Source organism: Tachyglossus aculeatus, chromosome 26, assembly GCF_015852505.1.
Source record: "Tachyglossus aculeatus isolate mTacAcu1 chromosome 26, mTacAcu1.pri, whole genome shotgun sequence".
Classification (NCBI taxonomy): Eukaryota; Metazoa; Chordata; class Mammalia; order Monotremata; family Tachyglossidae; genus Tachyglossus; species Tachyglossus aculeatus.
Genome location: NC_052091.1, coordinates 12214034 through 12232243, shown reverse-complemented (window position 1 = coordinate 12232243; position 18210 = coordinate 12214034). Strand labels below are relative to the sequence as shown.

Sequence of the window (18210 nt, the reverse complement as noted above, 5' to 3'; positions counted from 1 at the left end):
GAAATGCACACTTAGTGCTCAATGAATGCCATTTACTTGATTGTCAAGATAGCGTTTTCTTAGCTTTCCAAGGAGCTTTTTGTGTAAACTAGAATCAATTGTTGCTGATGTCTAAAGAGACTGTATCTACTGCTTATCCTTTGCTCACATCTGTCAGTATTTTGATGACGGTTAAAAACTCAGTGTTGAAACTTCAGGCCCAAGACCCTGCACGGAAAAAATTGATTTTCATGCTGGTGGTTTGTGCATCAGTTGCACTCCCTTGTCTCTGTCATGTTCCATCGTATTTTATGGCCAAAACAAGTGCCGCACGGTACCAATTGGCACAGCACCATGAAGTCAGAGTCAGTTGCCTCAGTTGATGCCCTACTCTTTGCTACCCAAATTGGCCAGCTATTTTTTAGGATTCCTTCTGGGTCTGTCCAGATTGTCAATGGCCTAGGTGATTCTTCCCTCAGAAAGCTTCAACACTACTGACATAGCCTCAATAGGCAGAAACAGTGTGGTTTAGTGGCTAGAGCATGGGCCTCAGAGTCAGAAGGACCTGGCTGCGAATCCTGGCTCTACCACTTGTCTGTTGCATGTCCTTGGGAAAGTCACTTCATTTCTCTGTGCCTCACTTACCTCAACTGTAAAATGAGGATATTAAGACCATGATCCTAATGTGAGAGAGAGACTGTGCCCAACCTGATTATCTTGTGCAGCACCTAGTTCGGTGCCAGACCTGTACTAAGTGTTTAACAAATACCATTACGAAAAAAACACAAACAAAAAATCAAACCCTGCTCTTTCCACCAGACCAAAAGCAGGGCAACTATTAACATAGAGGTGAAATTGGTTTGAAAATTGGCTCTTTGGGTGCTTCCTTTTTAGGTGATTCAGAATACCCAGGCAGGTGCTAGAGGAAATGATCAAAAAGTGTTCCCCTCTCTAGATTGTATGCCCTTTGTGGGCAGGGAACATACCTACCAAATGTTATACTGCACTCTCCCACGTGCTTAGTATAGTGCTCTGCAAACTAAAAGTGCTTTAATTTCTTGAATGTTGAATTGGCTTTTGTGTATTTACTGAGGTTCTTGCCCTTTCAGTCTTTAGTTCTGGGGAAGGGACAAGTTAATTAGGTCAGACACAGGTCATGAGGCTCACAGGCTCAGTAGGAGGGAGAATAGGTATTTAATCCCCTTTTTATAATTGAGGGAACTGATGCCCAGAAGAGTTGTTTTATTTGTCCAAGGTCACACAGCAAGCAGTTGGCAGAGCTGGAATTAGAACCCAGGTCCTCTTGCCTCCCACACTCGTGTTCTTTCCATCAGGCCAAGCCACTTCTCTAATGAATAGCTATTTCTCTAGTATAAGGTCTGCACTTTAATTATGGACATTATAGCTATCTACATCAGGGATTTATTTGCATGCAGTCCAGAGTACAAAGGTTAAGTTTTTCCTCTTCTTGATTTGGAATGTTTTTAAGTTAAATCATAGATTTTAGCTATTACTGCATTTGAATAGAACTCACAAGATGCTGAGTATGTCTCCCCTCCACAGCATGGGCTAATGGAAAGATTTCAGGCCTAGGCGTCAGAGGACCTGCGTTGTCATCCTGCTTCTGCCATTTGTCTGTTGGGTGAAGTCACTTTTGTGCCTCAGTTAGCTCATCTGTAAAATGGGGATTAAGACGGAGCACTATGTGCAGATTTTCTTATCTTCCCCATTTCTTAGTACAGTGCCTAGTACTGTACTAAGTGCTTAAATACCATTAAAAAAAAGGTGATTACTTATTGGAAGGTGTAGAATATTCAACCCCTTTGGGTGGGGCGGGAAGGTCTCAGACTAATTTTAGCAGAATTGGTTGAAATTCTCAAAAAAAATCATTTTTAATCTTTTTGTAGTATGGTTTCACTTATCCATCTGTTTCTCATCCTGAGTCTCAGAATGTCTAAAAAAGCACCTTATTCCAGGGTCAAAATGAAAATTTATAAGTACTCATGTGGGAAAAAAAAAGCTGGATTTTGTTTAGTTGCATGACCAAGTAAATGTCATTAAAATCTTCCACCTGATCATTATCTAAGTGAATATCAAATTTACTGAGTGAAGGAGAGGCAACCTGTTGCTTTCCCTGCCCCTTCAGGTTAGAGCTGGATTGATCTGCGGAATCCAATTTCTGAGATTATTTGATATTTTAAATATTCTCAATTCTTGCATTAAAAATATACGTATACATGAGCAGAAAGTCCTTTGATATTCGTCTAGACTAGAAGCTTGTTGTGGGCAGGCAACATGCCTACCGACTGTTGTAACTGTGCTTTCCCAAGTGCTTAGTTCCGTGCTCTGCACACAATAAATGCTCAATAAATACCACTGACTGATTGATTGATATTAGGTCCATATTACCGGTTTTCCAACTCCTAAAGTAGGGATTTTACACAAAGAGAAGATTTATGAAGTAGATAAACATTTCAGCTACTATAAACAAAACTTAAAACAGTCATTATTTTAAAAAAGTTAAATTTTATAGGTTGTGAGTTTAGGAGAATGAGGTGGCAAACAGATTTTTTTTTAAACACACTGCCATTCATTTACAGAACTTTAACTTCAGAAAAGTTACTGAATTACTAGTATACACTCTATTAGAGACACCCAGTATCAGATAGCTAATGTTGCTAAAAAGAAGGCAATGTCTTTGTGGTATGCAATTAAGTATATTTTACAATAAAACACTTTGGTTGATAGCATTAACAAGATTGCCGACATAAGCACTATAAAGTCAGGAACAAAGAGATGAGGTTCCAAAGAGACCACAGCCAAACTTATTTTAACATAAATTACTACTTGGTTTTTAAAGTTTAAAGAAACCTTTTCAAGATTGCTTTTTAAATCAGCTCAGGTGAGGAGAGACACACACTCATGCTTAAGCTCAACCATTTGCCAACATGGAACACTGAAAACAAAAAAAAACTTACACTGCACCTCTTCTCCATTTAGATTAGTAAAGGGAAGAAATGGAGTTAAATCCAAACAGGAATGCTTTTCTATTTTCCCAGGCTTCCCTTAAGAAGATTAAATAAGCTAAGAGGTAAATCATTTAGCAGCAATTAGTTTGTTCCATGAGATGGCCGCATCTCTGACTGCAGTAAGGAGAAAAATAATTCACTTTAGAGGTTACAGCTTGTGTTTTGTTGGTGCCATCATCGCCTTGTTTCAACTGTGCACTTAGTGGCTAAACGTTTTTGGCCACCGTTTGGTCTAGCAGCTGGCAGGACCGAAAGGGGAAAATTACTGCACTTTCAGGGGAGATGCAGCTACATTCGTGTGGTGCCTTTAGGCTTATATCGCTGTCCATTCTACAAACAATTAGCAGCCCAGAGGGACAAATCATCCAGACATGGAAGCAGCATGCAGGGCCCAACAATACCGGTACTGCAGTGCCATAATCCCTGCTCAAAATACGGAGTGTAGGTTCCCCTCCCCTTCCCCTTCATTTTCTGGCCTGATCCTTGGAAAAACTGCTCCAAATCCATGCAAGGCCCTAACTTGTGTCATTATTTTTACTACCTTGTTTCAATAGTTCCAAAAGTCAGTGCTGTTGAACTTTATTGATGGAACTGTTCGCTGTAAAGCAACTAGAAGCATGAACTTGCAATCGAAGGCTTTTCTGAGGTATAACCTGGAAATGTAAGTGGAAACGATCTATACGCCTATATGCAGAGTAGTTGGAATTTTACCCTTAACATTCAAACTATAAATTAAACTATAACTTAATAAACCAAGAAAAAAAAGACACCCAGCACTTGTGGTTGCCGAACATACGTACAAGGACACCCCAAACATTAAGCCACAAAAGCAGCGCCATCTTCGCATTTATCAGTTTGCCAGTCTGTGCCACACCGCGTCACGCAGTCTGGCACTGCACTCCTGCCCTGGGACCATCCTCGTCTTCCTCGTACGCCTCCGCGCTATGGCGCCAGTTTTGTTCATTAGGATTGAATTCCTTGAGTTCTACTTGCTCCATATCATCTGTAACCCTGACGTTTTGTCTTGGAGGAAGTAAAGCTTCCAGTTGAGCAACTTTCTCCGGAGGAAGCCAGAGTTTCTCAGGAAAGCTGACCTATATTAAAACCCAACAACAACAACAGAAAAGCAAAGATCAATCTTTCTTCCATTCACGTGGTTTGTTAAGTTTTACGGACGAATAAGAGGCGGTGAACTTACCAAGAACTGAATTATCAGAGAGCCCTTCTCCATAGGTGCTTTGTAGATGGGCATTCCTTCATTGTGAACACATTTCAGGTCACCATGCTTTATCACTTCACCTGCCCCACAGACAGATTTAGTTAAGCACTAGGGAAAAGTGGTTCGTTACACAAATAAATCTAGTCAATTCCAAGGTTGGGACAGCAAGTTCAAAACGTGTTTAATGAAATAGTGATCCTCTCCTGGAAAGTCGTAAAAACCTGAGTTGGTATTTTCCTGGATTGAAACAGTAGGATGTGTTCAACCCATGTGACCTGAAAAAGAGCTCTAAACAAGCTCAGTTTTACCATGACGTTCACAAACAATTAGGACTGGAATTGTTAGCTGTTTCATAAGACTTCAGGGTGACTCTCCTGGGGGAACTGTTCTTGGAATTGGAAGTCTTTTTAACATCTCTCTAGGTAATTTCAGAATTTTAAGGAATCGGGAACTCTCCTCATCAGATAAGGTAGCCTAGCTTTGGATGATTTAGCAGAAGAGTAGTGCAGAAAACTTGTTCTATCACTGTCTATGAATGGCTACAGCTGCAATGATCTCAATTCAGAATCTTAAAAAGACTCCTATTTCAAGGTGTTAAATAGTTTACATTTTAGCAAAGTTATCACAACCCAGATTACAGCTCCTAGGCTCAGTTTGTGGTTCAGACTCCTGAGCATCTGCTGCCTCTTCCCTTAGTGAAAAAGGAATTCAGAAAAATTCAAGGGTGAACATTTTTCCACTTCAAATCTTAAAAAGAATGAAGGCATAATGGTAATTTCCTACCTCTTTTCAAATTATTTTATTAAAGGTACAAAAAGCTTTAACGAACAGTTCCTTTACCATAAACTTTATTTTCTTGAAAGTAGTGGTATTTCTGGCCAAGAGTACTGTATTTTAAATAAAAACAGTCATGTTACCTGGTTTGGAAGTTATAACAAGAATCCGGTTATCCAGTGTTTTTATTGTTTTCTTGAAGCCACAGAGAGCTTCAGTGAGCTGAATTCTTATTTTCATAATCAAGTCATGTCCTCGTCTCTGAAAGACACTGTGATCCTTCTGATCAAGCACAATTATGACATCACCAGGTTCCAGTTCAGGCTCCTGATCGCCTTCTCCGTGAAACAAAATCTTTTGTCCATCTTTCATACCTATGAAACATTATCCATTACTGATTAAATGCTGGGTTTTTTTTTTAATAAACACAATCTTTTTGAAAGCCTTCCTTCAAGGAACTCAGAGAACATTTGGGGCCCCATTATATTAATCATAAAACTAAGATTATCACCATTTTACAGATAAAGACTGTACCACCTAGAAGTCAGGGTCAACTAACAAAATCAGTGACAGCCAGAATTTCTAATTCAATACCACGTTTACTAACCCATGGCTACTACGGGTCATTTGGGTACCTTAAAAAGACCCCACTCCCTCCCCCACCAAAAAAAACCCCAAACAGATCATTTTGAATTTAAATCAATTATCAAAACCAAATAATGTGAAGGTGGCATTATTTCAGACATCATTACAAGATTTTTCCAAAGACATTCATTCTGTGCCCATCTTAGAGAAAACCAGATTCATATTACTCTTTAAAATTGTTATGTTTTTAAAACACAATTTTCGTTGAAATATTTAAAAAGACAGAACTCTCTGGAATGGTAGAGATTTGCTGGCAGGATAGGGTTGATAGTTACCAGTCACTTTAATCAGGGAATGCTTTGGGGAGAAGAACTGTGCTTGGAAGATGTAGAAAGTACCTTATTCTGCATGGTGTGGAAAAATGCGAATAAAAAGAACAAAGGGGACTGCTTGTCTGGCTGGACCAAAGAGGGTTGATAAGCATTATGTAAGAGATGAATACCAAGGCAACAGAGACTAAATACAGAGATAGGAAGCAAAGGATCAGAAGTTTAAAGAAGGCGATAGAAAGCAGATATGTTTTTGGGAAGGGATAATATAAATGTAATGTCTGGTAAGGATTTTAGGGTGGCATTTGAATTGACTGGCACAGAGTGACTGTGAATATCACTAAAAATAGGCAAGACCATGAACTGAACTAGTGTTTGGGTTGAGGGGGGAAAAATACTGTTTGAGTGCCTATATGCAAAACATTGTACTAAGTATTTGGGAAAGTACAAAAGAATTAGTATACATAATCCCTGCTCTTAAAGGGAAGTCAGGCCTAAAATAAGTTTCAGTTAGGAGGAATGACAAAGAAAGGGCAAAGAAAGGGCACCTACACTCACTCCCTTGGTGAACTCATTCACTCCCACGGCTTCAACTATCATCTCTACGCTGATGACACCCAAATCTACATCTCTGCCCCTGCTCTCCCTCCCTCCCTCCAAGCTCACATCTCCTCCTGCCTTCAGGACATCTCCATCTGGATGTCTGCCTGCTGTCTAAAACTCAACATGTCCAAGACTGAACTCCTTATCTTCCCTCCCAAACCCTGCCCTCTCCCTGACTTTCCCATCACTGTTGACGGCACTTCCATCCTTCCCGTCTCACATGCCCGCAACCTTGGTGTCATCCTCGACTCCGCTCTCTCATTCACCCCTCACATCCAATCCGTCACCAAAACCTGCCGGTCTCACCTCCGCAACATTGCCAAGATCTGCCCTTTCCTCTCCATCCAAACTGCTACCCTGCTCGTTCAATCGCTCATCCTATCCCAACAGGATTACTGCATCAGCCTCCTCTCTGATCTCTCATCCTCCTGTCTCTCCCCACTTCAATCCATACTTCACGCCGCTGCCCGGATCGCCTTTGTGCAGAAACGCTCTGGGCGTGTTACTCCCCTCCTCAAAAATCTCCAGTGGCTACCAATCAACCTAAGCAAGAGGCAAGAACTCCTCACCCTGGGCTTCAAGGCTGTCCATCACCTCGCCCCCTCCTACCTCACCTCCCTTCTCTCCTTCTACAACCCAGCCCGCACCCTCCGCTCCTCTGCTGCTAATCTCCTCACCGGGCCTCGTTCTCACCTGTCCCGCCGTCATCCCCCGGCCTGGAACGCCCTCCCTCTGCATATCCGCCAAGCTAGCTCTCTTCCTCCCTTCAAAGCCCTACTGAGAGCTCACCTCCTCCAGGAGGCCTTCCCATACTGAGCCCCCTCCTCCCCCTCCCCATCCCCCCGCCTTACTTCCTTCCCCTTCCCACAGCACCTGTATATATGTTTGTACGTATTACTCTATTTTATTTGTACATATTTATTCTATTTATTTAACTTTGTTAATATGTTTTGTTTTGTTGTCTGTCTCCCCCATCTAGACTGTGAGCCTGCTGTTGGGTAGGGACCGTCTCTGTATGTTGCCAATTGGTACTTCCCAAGCGTTTAGTACAGTGCTCTGCACACAGTAAGCGCTCAATAAATACGATTGAATGAATGAATGAATAAACCCCAGAGATGTTGTGGAGGAAAGAATGGCAGCATTTGGGAAGAGGTAAGATATGCAAAGAGATAAAAAAAACTATGAAGACCAAATTTCATGGTTGATATGCCTTCAGACAATGAGAAATAAAGGACTGAACTGGAGAACCATCCTCAGGAATGAGAGGGTAAGGAAGATCATCTTTCAGGAATTTTGTTATGGTATTTGTTAAGCGCTTACTCTGTGTCAAGCACTGTTCTAAGTGCTGGGCTAGGTGCAAGTTTATCAGGTTGGACACAGTCCCTGTCCCAGATGGGACTGACAGTATAAATCGGAGGGAGGAGGCTTTCATTCCCATTTTACAGATGAGATAATTGAGGCACAGAGAAGTGACTTAACCAAGGTCACAGCAAACAATGGGCAGAGCCAGAATTAGAACCTAGGTCCTCTGACTCCCAAACCCATGCTCTTTCCACTAGGCCACATGGCTTCTCACATAGCAGAAGACTTAATACTTGAGGTAGGGGGCATGGTACGGGGATGGGGTTGAAGGGACATTTACAATCATTAATATATGTTTGAGGAATCTCCTCCAAAAAAGAGATACTAATGGAACAGTCAGGAAAAATAGAGGCTTTAAGAAGCAAGCCACAGCAAGGAGCTTTAAATACAAGATAAAGAAGATATCAGCTCACATTTGGCCTTAGGGAAGCAAACCCTGGCAAAAGAAATTGCAGTAAGTGACAGAGGTCAAGCTAGACTGGATGAAAGGGAGGGAATGAACAAAAGAAAAAAAAAAATGAAGGTAGTGAACATAGAAAGTGCATTCAAAAAGCCTTGTTTCAAAGCATGCAACAGATATTACAGTGACTTTCCCAAGTGATCAAACACTTTATACCAGTTCAAAACACGCAAGATTTGTTCCCAAATGGCCATACCTTTTTCAATGTGAACTTCTATAATCTTTTTCTCTCTTACAACCTTCAGACCATTGCAGTTTTCACACCGGTCTTTTGGATTGATTCGTTCACCCTGCCCTTTGCATTCTGGACACACAGTCTGAATTTGCTGTACCATGCCAGGCCCAATCTGCTGAATATGAATTTGCATTCCTCTCCCTTTGCAGATGGGACATTTTTCAACAGATCCTTTTTTCCCACCAATTCCTGAAGGGAAAAAAACAAACAAAACCCAACGAACAAACAGAACAAAGGCAGAAGGTGTTCTTCATGAGAATCTACTATTCTTTTGGTATTGCCAAACAGACATGCACCATTAAACCCTCAAATAAACGTAACGTATTGTACTATGACTCTGTTGGCTTGGACTGTCTCCTGTGCCCTCATTTAAGGGACAGAGCCAGAGAATGGATCCCAGCAGGTGCAGCGGCTGTGATCCTGCCCAGTATAAATGAAAAAAATGTAAATGCAGACCCACCTGTGCACAAGTTCCCTATGTATTTATTGAATCAAGCCCCAGAAGCCAACAGGGACAACTTTACAGTCACTTCTCCACTCTTTCACCCCAAAGCCAGGCCAGGTCAGCCTTCAGGCTCCAGGGAAAGGCTTAAGCCCTTGTTACTGGGCTTAACATTTTGGTCTATGCAGAGCTGCAGTATGTCTCAACATTATAATAGTGACACGGGTTAAGTGCTTATTACGTGCTATGCTTTGCACTCAGGTAAATTAAGGATATCCTTTAAAATGAGGGAGAAAGTCCTCATTTAGAAAACACGGCATTTTCTGTATCCTACTACGCTAATCTTAAGTGTCAGAAAACGTTTATTTTCCTGTTAAATCAATATTTTTCTAAGTTTAGGGTGAAAACAATGCACCAATTACCATAATAGGGCCATTCTTTCTATATGCTTTCTGGAATTAAAACTGCAAAATAGTATTTGATGACAAAGCTACTTTCTGAATGATTTTACCTTCACATTTTTCACAAATTACATTCTTCTGGAGGGCTAGTTTCCTTGTTACTCCATTATATAAATCTTCAAGTGAAACAGACAGCTGATGCACCACATTCTTGCCTTCCAAGAAAAATAAAGCAATTGTAAATGATCTTTTACGGGACAGACGACAAGTAACATCATCTTTAATTCAGTATAGTCGGCCTATGTTAATCTAACACCTTTCACGTGAGGCTCTCGAAGCTCATTTTACTTCTATTACTGATCAGATAATGAACTCCTAATGCCTCTTCCATAACAAACTTATATATAGAACAGCTACACTTCTACCCAGATATTACCTAAGATTTGTTACATTCCACCGTTAATTTCCCTAGAGCAAATTAGGGAAGAAAATGAATTCCGAACAAGATCTAGACTTAGACCAAAAAAGGGCAAACTGTTTTCTAGGGTTCTAACAGGATCTCTTCTTTTGTACTGGAAGTTGTTAGTTTCCTGTAAAATTAACAATCATTTGGAATTTGTGGCTGAAATGGAATAAACTTCCAGTGGTTTCTGCTAAAAATAAATAGGCGATAATTTACATATTTCATAGGCTACATTCTGGTCCAGGACATTGTGTTGACAAACTAGTGGAAGAAGTGGATTTAAATCCTTAGGAAGAATATTGAAGTTTAAATCTGCTCTCCTGTTATTTACCACTGTACCTGTTGCATTAAGTTTGGATCTGCTCGGACCCACAAGGCATGAGATCTTGATTTTTCTATACACACTCTGAGTGTGCAAGAAATACGTGGGACTAGTTGTGGGTGTTAAAAGATGGCTACATCAGAGCAGTCAGTGATAGATCACTAAACCCCAGAATACAATTCAACAGCTGGGTGCCAAAGGCTCAGAATCATAGACTCCCGATCCCAGTTTTGGCCATTAGGCTCCTCTTTAAAATTACTTAAATTCCATTCCTCCAAGTAAGAAGTAGTTAATGATAAACTGATAAGGCATAGGTGGCCAAGCCTCACAAAACTGAAGAGCATCAAACCAAAACCATGATTTGGCCAAAAGTGGCTAACAAAAAATAAATAAATAAAAATATTGACTGGAATGGCAAGCAGATTATTTAGTGTTTAGGGGGAGGAAGGGTGATGGAGAGCAGGGGGGATGGCATGTGTGTGTGTGGGTGGGTGGGTGAGTAAGAAAGGGCTGATGGATAAGAAGAGGTCTAGCTTTAACGTATGTGGGGGAGAATTACTGCTGCTGTTAGAGCATTTAAAGTAGCGGCACGCTGTGGCCCACACAAAACCAGGGTGGCGATTGAGTTACAAAGCAGATGTTCCCAAACGTCTCCCCCAGCAAGTGAAGCAGAGTCATATTTGGCTTGCCAGTCAACAGTTTGGCCACCCCTATTCTAAGGCAAGATATTTCTGTTTACACATTTCACAGAGGCTAGTATGTTGTCAGCAGCCGCAATAGTTTGCACTTCTGAAACTGAGCAGCACACACACTGCTACTCCAATTAATGTTGTATTCCCCTTGGTTAATATGTTTTAAATTAAGTTTAAAAAAAAATTACCTCTCCTCTCTCTTGCCATACGCCCTCCACCCCCAAAGAACATGTCAAAGATGTCCATGGGTGAAGAGAAGTTGCCACCTCCAGTGCCGCCTTCTTTAATGGCTTGCTCCCCGCCCTGGTCATAAATGTCCCGCTTCTTGGTATCTGAAAGCACTTCATAGGCCTGGGATATGAGTTTAAACTTGAAAAGACAAAATAAGACTAGTTTTGAACCGCTTCATTAGGCCACAACAACCTACACGTACAATACTCTGTCATCTATTTTAGCCTTTCCCCCAACAAAAAAAATCTAAAACCCTTTACATACAATCAATTTTCGCATTACCGCTGAACGTTTCTGCCTGCAAAGCAGGTTTAATAATACATAAGGCGGTCAGGAGAGCTGATCAAGGCCAAAAGAAATCAAAACTGTTAAATTAATTCAAAGTACTCCTAGGTTAAGTTTCCTAGACATTCTTATCCGATTATTAAGGCACATCACTCAGTACGGGGGCGGGGGGAAGCTTCCCAGGGAATGTCTTTTAAATTTTAGCTGAATCATGGATGGGCTACGAATGAAACCTGAATTAAAGAAGCTTTCACCAGATCTGGTTTACAAAGTGCCACTTTCTGTAAAAGTGAAGTGCTCTGATAATCATGACCTTCAAACTGATATCAGCCCCACAACAGCCAAAGACACAGCTCAGAGATGCTTTTTTCCCCACAAACTTGGTCTGGTTTATATGTGTGGGGATTTTAGGATGACAAATTAGAGGCTATAGATTGAACCTGACGGGCTTTTTTTGTGTTCATGGTATTTGTTGAATTCTTACTATGTGCCGGGCACTATACTAAGCACTGGGGTATATACAAACTAATAATAATAATTATTATTATTATGGTATTTGTTAAGCACTTACCGTGTGCCAGGCACTGTATTAAGCGCTGGGGTGGATATAAGCATATCGGTTGGATGCAGTCCCTGTCCCATGTGGGGCTCACAATCCCAACAATCAGTTTGGACACAGCCCCTGACCCACATGGGGCTTACAGTCTTAACTGAATGACGACGACTGATTGAATGAATGAATCCCCATTTTACAGATGAGGGAACTGAGGCCCAAAGAAGTGAAGTGACCTGCCCAATGTCTCACAGTAGACAAGAGGTGAAGCTGGGATTAGAACCCCGCTCCTTCCAACTCCCAGGCCCGTGCCCTCTCCACTAGGTCAAGCTGCTTCCCATTTCAAAATCTGGTCCATTCTGTGCCCTGAAAATGGGGAAATGGGGTTTCAGCTTATGTGCTTGGGTGGGTGGGGAGGACCACCCGGCATCTGGGTTCCCCCCACTCAGACAAGCCACCCAATTCTGGGAGCACATGCTCTGGGCTTGAACTGAACTGAACACAGCTGGGGCAAGGCAGCAGTCGGAGGAGTAGCCTTTAGTTATGCTCCTTCTACCCACTCCACCTGAAGAAGCCCTTCTTCCCCAATCATTCATTCAATCCATCAACAGTACTTACTGAGCACCTATTGTGTGCAGAGCATTCAATCATATTTATTGAGCGCATACTGTGTGCAGAGCACTGTACTAAACACTTGGGAGAGTACAGTACAACAATAAAAGGACACATTCCCTGCGCACAACAAGCTTACACAAAGTGCTTGGGAGAGTACAATAGTTAGCAGACACAACCCTGGGCCTCAGAGTCTTTACAGTCTACTGAGGCCTGGACTTGATTTTTAAAGATTTTTCGGGGGCTAATGCATAGGAAATACATAGCCTTTTCAAGATGGCAGGTCTGAGCTCCGCTTATGACTCGTCACTCAGCCTGCTTTTGCCTTCTCATTTCGAGGACAAACTGCCTCACAGACACTATCATGCTGACACACCTCTCTTGCTTCTTGCCAAACACTGGGCGTGAGATAAGTGGAGAATGTTCTCCACACACACAATTTCTACTACTTAAGACGGAGCTACCAGGGTAAATGAGAATACCAGTACAAAAAGCACATTGGCTTTCATAGCTGACCTACACAAACAATAGTCAACAATCGACTCGTGAAATAATAATGCATTTTAAAAATTTCTTTATTTTGACGAGTTATTGGCTTGTTACCAATTAGATTCAAACACTATGTGGATTCCCTTCATTTCTGCAGGGTTTCAGCTCCAATTTTTGCAAAGTTTAGCTCTCTCGTTGTCTTGTCTCCCCCTGCAATGTCTCAATAATTTAGGTCTGCCGCCCCTGTTATAAAGGTAAGACTGCTGTGGGCAGGGAACATGTCTTTTGCGTCTAGGGTACCTTTCCAAACACCTGGTAACGGTGCACTGTACACAATGCATGTTCAATAAACATTATTACTACTCTCCTTCAGAGCTTCACTAAAGTCTAACATAATTCTCTTTCCCATTTTCTCATTTCAATCACGGTCCCTCTCCCCCTCCCTCCCCCACTGTTTCCACCAGCTTGGAGAAATTGGGGGGCCTCATCCTCCATTAAACTGGCTCCCAACAAAGTGGCTATCTAACTGCAAGAAAATGCAGTAATACTATTAGTTTAGAAAGAAAGTCTGGAGAACCAGAGTTAAAAGTGTAAACTTGGTTTATAATAAAAACTCAATAACTCCGTACATGGCCAAGATGACCTTATTCGCTATAGCAAAGGAACACTGGTTGTCACCTAAATATAAACTTGACTACAAGTGCACAAGGGACAAATGGTCTTACAGAAGGCATTTTAAACTTGTCACAGCTACTGCTCACATGTGCTAAATATAAATATTATATCACTTCCATCTGAATGGTCAAAATTCCTAAGCCATTAAAACACTCCAAATAACCCCGACAGGTATTTTGATAGTGCTGTCTCCATAGGCACTAAATGCTAGACCGATGAACAGCTGCTTAAAAACATATTAACCACCAGCAATGTCACAAAAGATCCTGCTCAAATGATAGGTCTCTAAAGCTCACAGCAGATACAAAGTTTCCAAATAAAAAATGGAAAGTTGTTCAGAGAGGTGTTTCATTGAGTTCAGATTTTAAAGAAAGATATTTAGTTGGTCCAAGAGCTTCAGTTTAAAAACAATACGGTTGTTTCTATAAATACAATGGAATATGGATTTGTTTTAATTAAAACTGGCATTTTTTTTTAGCCCTGCATTGGAGGTATTCATTGTATTGGAAGTAATATGGGACGCTTTTGGCATGTTTCCCTCTATCCCCATAAAAAAAGATGTTGTAAATATGAATTTAATAACAATTAAGTGGATAGTCCAGTTTGAATGGCTTGAATTTGTTGCATTACTATAGCCATTAGTACCGTAGGGATAGGAAATTTGTTCGGACACAATTCTTCCTTCCGAGTCTTAAGACAGGAAGGTCACAAATGACATAACATTTTGGGGTGGCAATTTCGACCCGAAACGACGTTTTTGTCACGTTGTCAGCATCCTCAGGGTTTCTGCTTAGGGCAAAATACTTTGTAGGATCTCTCACGAGTCAAAATGAAAATATCTGGGTCTTCTACGACGGCAACAACGGTCTGCCTTGAGAAACGCTTCATTGCTGCGCGGTTACCTAAAATCTTGGAGTAAAGGCAGCAGTTGTTTCCCAGTACCACTTCCTCAAACCCTGGAAAATTAATTATTTCGGAGCAGCATGATCCCTAGGCATTCTTCTAAGAGTACCGGGTGGTATAGAACAGTCGTACACGGTGCTGTCAAGCAGCACCCATGTACTGCATGTTCCTTCCTGGGCAGAGTACCTAGATGCCACAAACACGGATCGGATATCGAAAAGGCTTCAATGATTAACCACACCACCTTAACCTAATAAATAATAATAACAATGGCACTTGTTAAGCGCTTACTATGCGCAAAGCACTGTTCTTTACACGGTGCTGTCAAGCAGCACCCATGTACTGCATGTTCCTTCCTGGGCAGAGTACCTATAGGCCACAAACACGGATCGGATATCGAAAAGGCTTTAATGATTAACCACACCACCTTAACCTAATAACTAATAATAATAATAATGGCACTTGTTAAGCGCTTACTATGCGCAAAGCACTGTTCTTGACTATACTATTATAGTATACTATACTGTTCTGGACTGGGGGGTATAACATGATCAGGTTGTCCCATGTGGGGCTCACAGTCAATCCTCATTTACAGATGAGGTAACTTAGGCTCAGAGAAGTTAAGTGACTTGCCCAAGGTCACACGGCAGACATGTGGCGGAGCCGGGATTCGAACCCATGACCTCTGACTCCAAAGCCCAGGCTCTTTCCACTGAGCCACGCTGCTTCTCTAATAGACCGATGCCCACCCACAGCACCGGCCTCTTTTGGAAAGACCGGTCGATGGGGCTTTCATTCATTCATTCAATGGTATTTATGGAGCGCTTACTGGGCGCAGAGCACTGTACTGAGCGCTTGGAAAGTACAGTACAGCAATAAAGAGGGACGATCCCTCTTCCAAGGGGCTTCCCCTCTTTGAGGTGGGCTGCCTGACGGCCCTCTTTAAGCAGTGCTAATGAATGAATGCAGTTGAGGCTGGTCTCTCTGCATTCATTCTCATTTATTAAGTGCTTACTGTGTGCGGAGCACTGTCCTAGACGCTCGGGAGACTACAATATTCATTCGTATTTATTGAGCGCTTACTGTGTGCAGAGCACTGTACTAAGCGCTTGGGAAGTACAAGTTGGCAACATATAGAGGCGGTCCCTACCCAACAGTGGGCTCACAGTCTAGAAGGGGGAGACAGAGAACAAAACCAAACATATTAACAAAATAAAATAAACAGAATAGATATGTACAAGTAAAATAGAGTAATAAATATGTACAAACATATATACAATCAATCAATCGTATTTATTGAGCGCTTACTGTGTGCAGAGCACTGTACTAAGCGCTTGGGAAGTACAAGTTGGCAACATATAGAGACAGTCCCTACCCAACAGTGGGCTCACAGTCTAGAAGGGGGAGACAGAGAACAAAACCAAACATATTAACAAAATAAAATAAACAGAATAGATATGTACAAGTAAAATAGAGTAATAAATATGTACAAACATATATACAATCAATCAATCGTATTTATTGAGCGCTTACTGTGTGCTGAGCACTGTACTAAGCGCTTGGGAAGTCCAAGTTGGCAACATACAGAGACAGTCCCTACCCAACAGTGGGCTCTCAGTCTAAAAGGGGGAGACGGAGAACAAAACCAAACATACTAACAAAATAAAATAAATAGAATACGTACGTACAAGTAAAATAAGAAATATGTACAAACATATATGCATATATATGCATACATATATATGTATTATGTTATATACATATAATGCTGCCAACTTGTACTTCCCAAGAGCTTAGTTCAGTGCTCTGCACACAGTAAGCGCTCAATAAATACGATTGATTGATTGATATGCATACCTATATATACACATACACGCACATATATGTATACATATAATAATAATAACGGCATTTATTAAGCGCTTACTCTGCGCCGAGCACTGTTCTAAGCACTGGGGTGGTTACAAGGCGATCAGGTTGTCCCACGGGGGGCTCACAGTCTTAATCTCCACTTATCAGATGAGGTAACAGGCCCCGAGAAGTGAAGTGACTTGCCCGAAGTCACACAGCTGACAATCGGCAGAGCCGGGATATGAACCCACGACCTCTGACTCCAAAGCCCGGGCTCCTTCCGCTGAGCCACGCTGCTTCTCTATACACACATATATATGCACACACATATGTATATATACATATATGTGCGTGCATGTATGCATATATGTATATATATATATGCGTATGTGTGTATATATGTGTATGCACACATATATATGTATATATATATATATACACACATATACCTCCTTCCCTTCCCCACAGCACCTGTATATATGTTGGTACATATTTATTACTCTATTTATTTATTTATTTTACTTGTATTTATTTTACTTGTACATATCTAGTCTATTTATTTTATTTTGTTAGTACGTTTGGTTCTGTTCTCTGTCTCCCCCTTTTAGACTGTGAGCCCACTGTTGGAGGCCTTCCCAGACTGAGCCCCCTCCTTCCTCTCCCCCTCCTCTCCATATGTATGTATATATGTATATATACACATATATGTACATATATATGTACATATGTATATACATATATATGTATGTATACATATAAATACGATTGATTCAAGCCTAGAGGGGCGGGGGGGAGACGGCCATCCTTGTCAGGGTGTCCCTCCTCTCACCTTCTCGCCCTCATCCGGGTTCTTGTCGGGATGGTACTTGAGCGCCAGTTTCCTGTAGGCCTTCTTGATCTCTTCGGGGGAGGCGTTGGGCTTCACCCCCAGGATGTCGTAGTAGCCCGTCTCCTTCACCATCTTGGCTCCGAGGGGTCGGGCCGAGGGGTCGGGCCTAGGGGTCGGGCGGAGCGGGCCTCAACGGGGCGGGCCGCGAGGGCCGGGACGGTTGGCCTGGGCTGAGGCGGCTGAGGAGGCCCGGCCCTCCCGCTCCCTCCCTCCCTCCCTCCCTCCGTCCCCACGGCCCTCCCGTCTCCGTCTCCGCCTCCGCCAACAACGCCGCCGCTTTTATTGGGCGGCGCCGTTCGGTTGCTCGGGCAGCCGGTGACGCCGCTCTGACCAGAAATTTCTTGTCCCTGCCCGCGGGTTCTCCTCACGCCCCCGCCATTTCCCTCCCCCCTCACTGCGCCTCACTGGGGTCGGGCCTCAGGGGGGACGGGAAGGGACGAGGAGCTGCTTGGAGGAGGGCCCGAGATGGACCTCCTTCCCTTCCCCACAGCACCTGTATAGATGTATATATGTTGTACTTCCCAAGCGCTTAGTACAGTGCTCTGCACATAGTAAGCGCTCAATAAATACGATTGATTGATTGATTGGTGCATATTTATTACTCTATTTATTTTACTTGTATTTATTTTACTTGTACATATCTAGTCTATTTTATTTTGTTAGTATGTTTGGTTCTGTTCTCTGTCTCCCCCTTTTAGACTGTGAGCCCACTGTTGGAGGCCTTCCCAAACTGAGACCCCTCCTTCCTCTCCCCCTCCTCTCCATCCCCCACGTCTTACCTCCTTCCCTTCCCGACAGCACCTGTATATATGTTTGTACGTATTTAT

At 42.2% G+C, this 18210-nt stretch overlaps 1 protein-coding gene across 1 annotated transcript; it reads right to left on the bottom strand.

Annotated features, from left to right (window-relative positions):
* Positions 1-2485: 2485 nt before the first annotated feature.
* Positions 2486-17593, bottom strand: DNAJA4 (DnaJ heat shock protein family (Hsp40) member A4). The gene is made up of 7 exons (XM_038767102.1): positions 17324-17593; positions 11084-11264; positions 9529-9633; positions 8537-8764; positions 5145-5375; positions 4207-4307; positions 2486-4102 (listed from the first exon to the last, which is right to left on the bottom strand). Exons 1-7 carry the CDS (start codon positions 17453-17455, stop codon positions 3887-3889), a joined length of 1194 nt encoding a protein of 397 aa, XP_038623030.1. The 5' UTR covers positions 17456-17593; the 3' UTR covers positions 2486-3886.
* Positions 17594-18210: the final 617 nt, after the last annotated feature.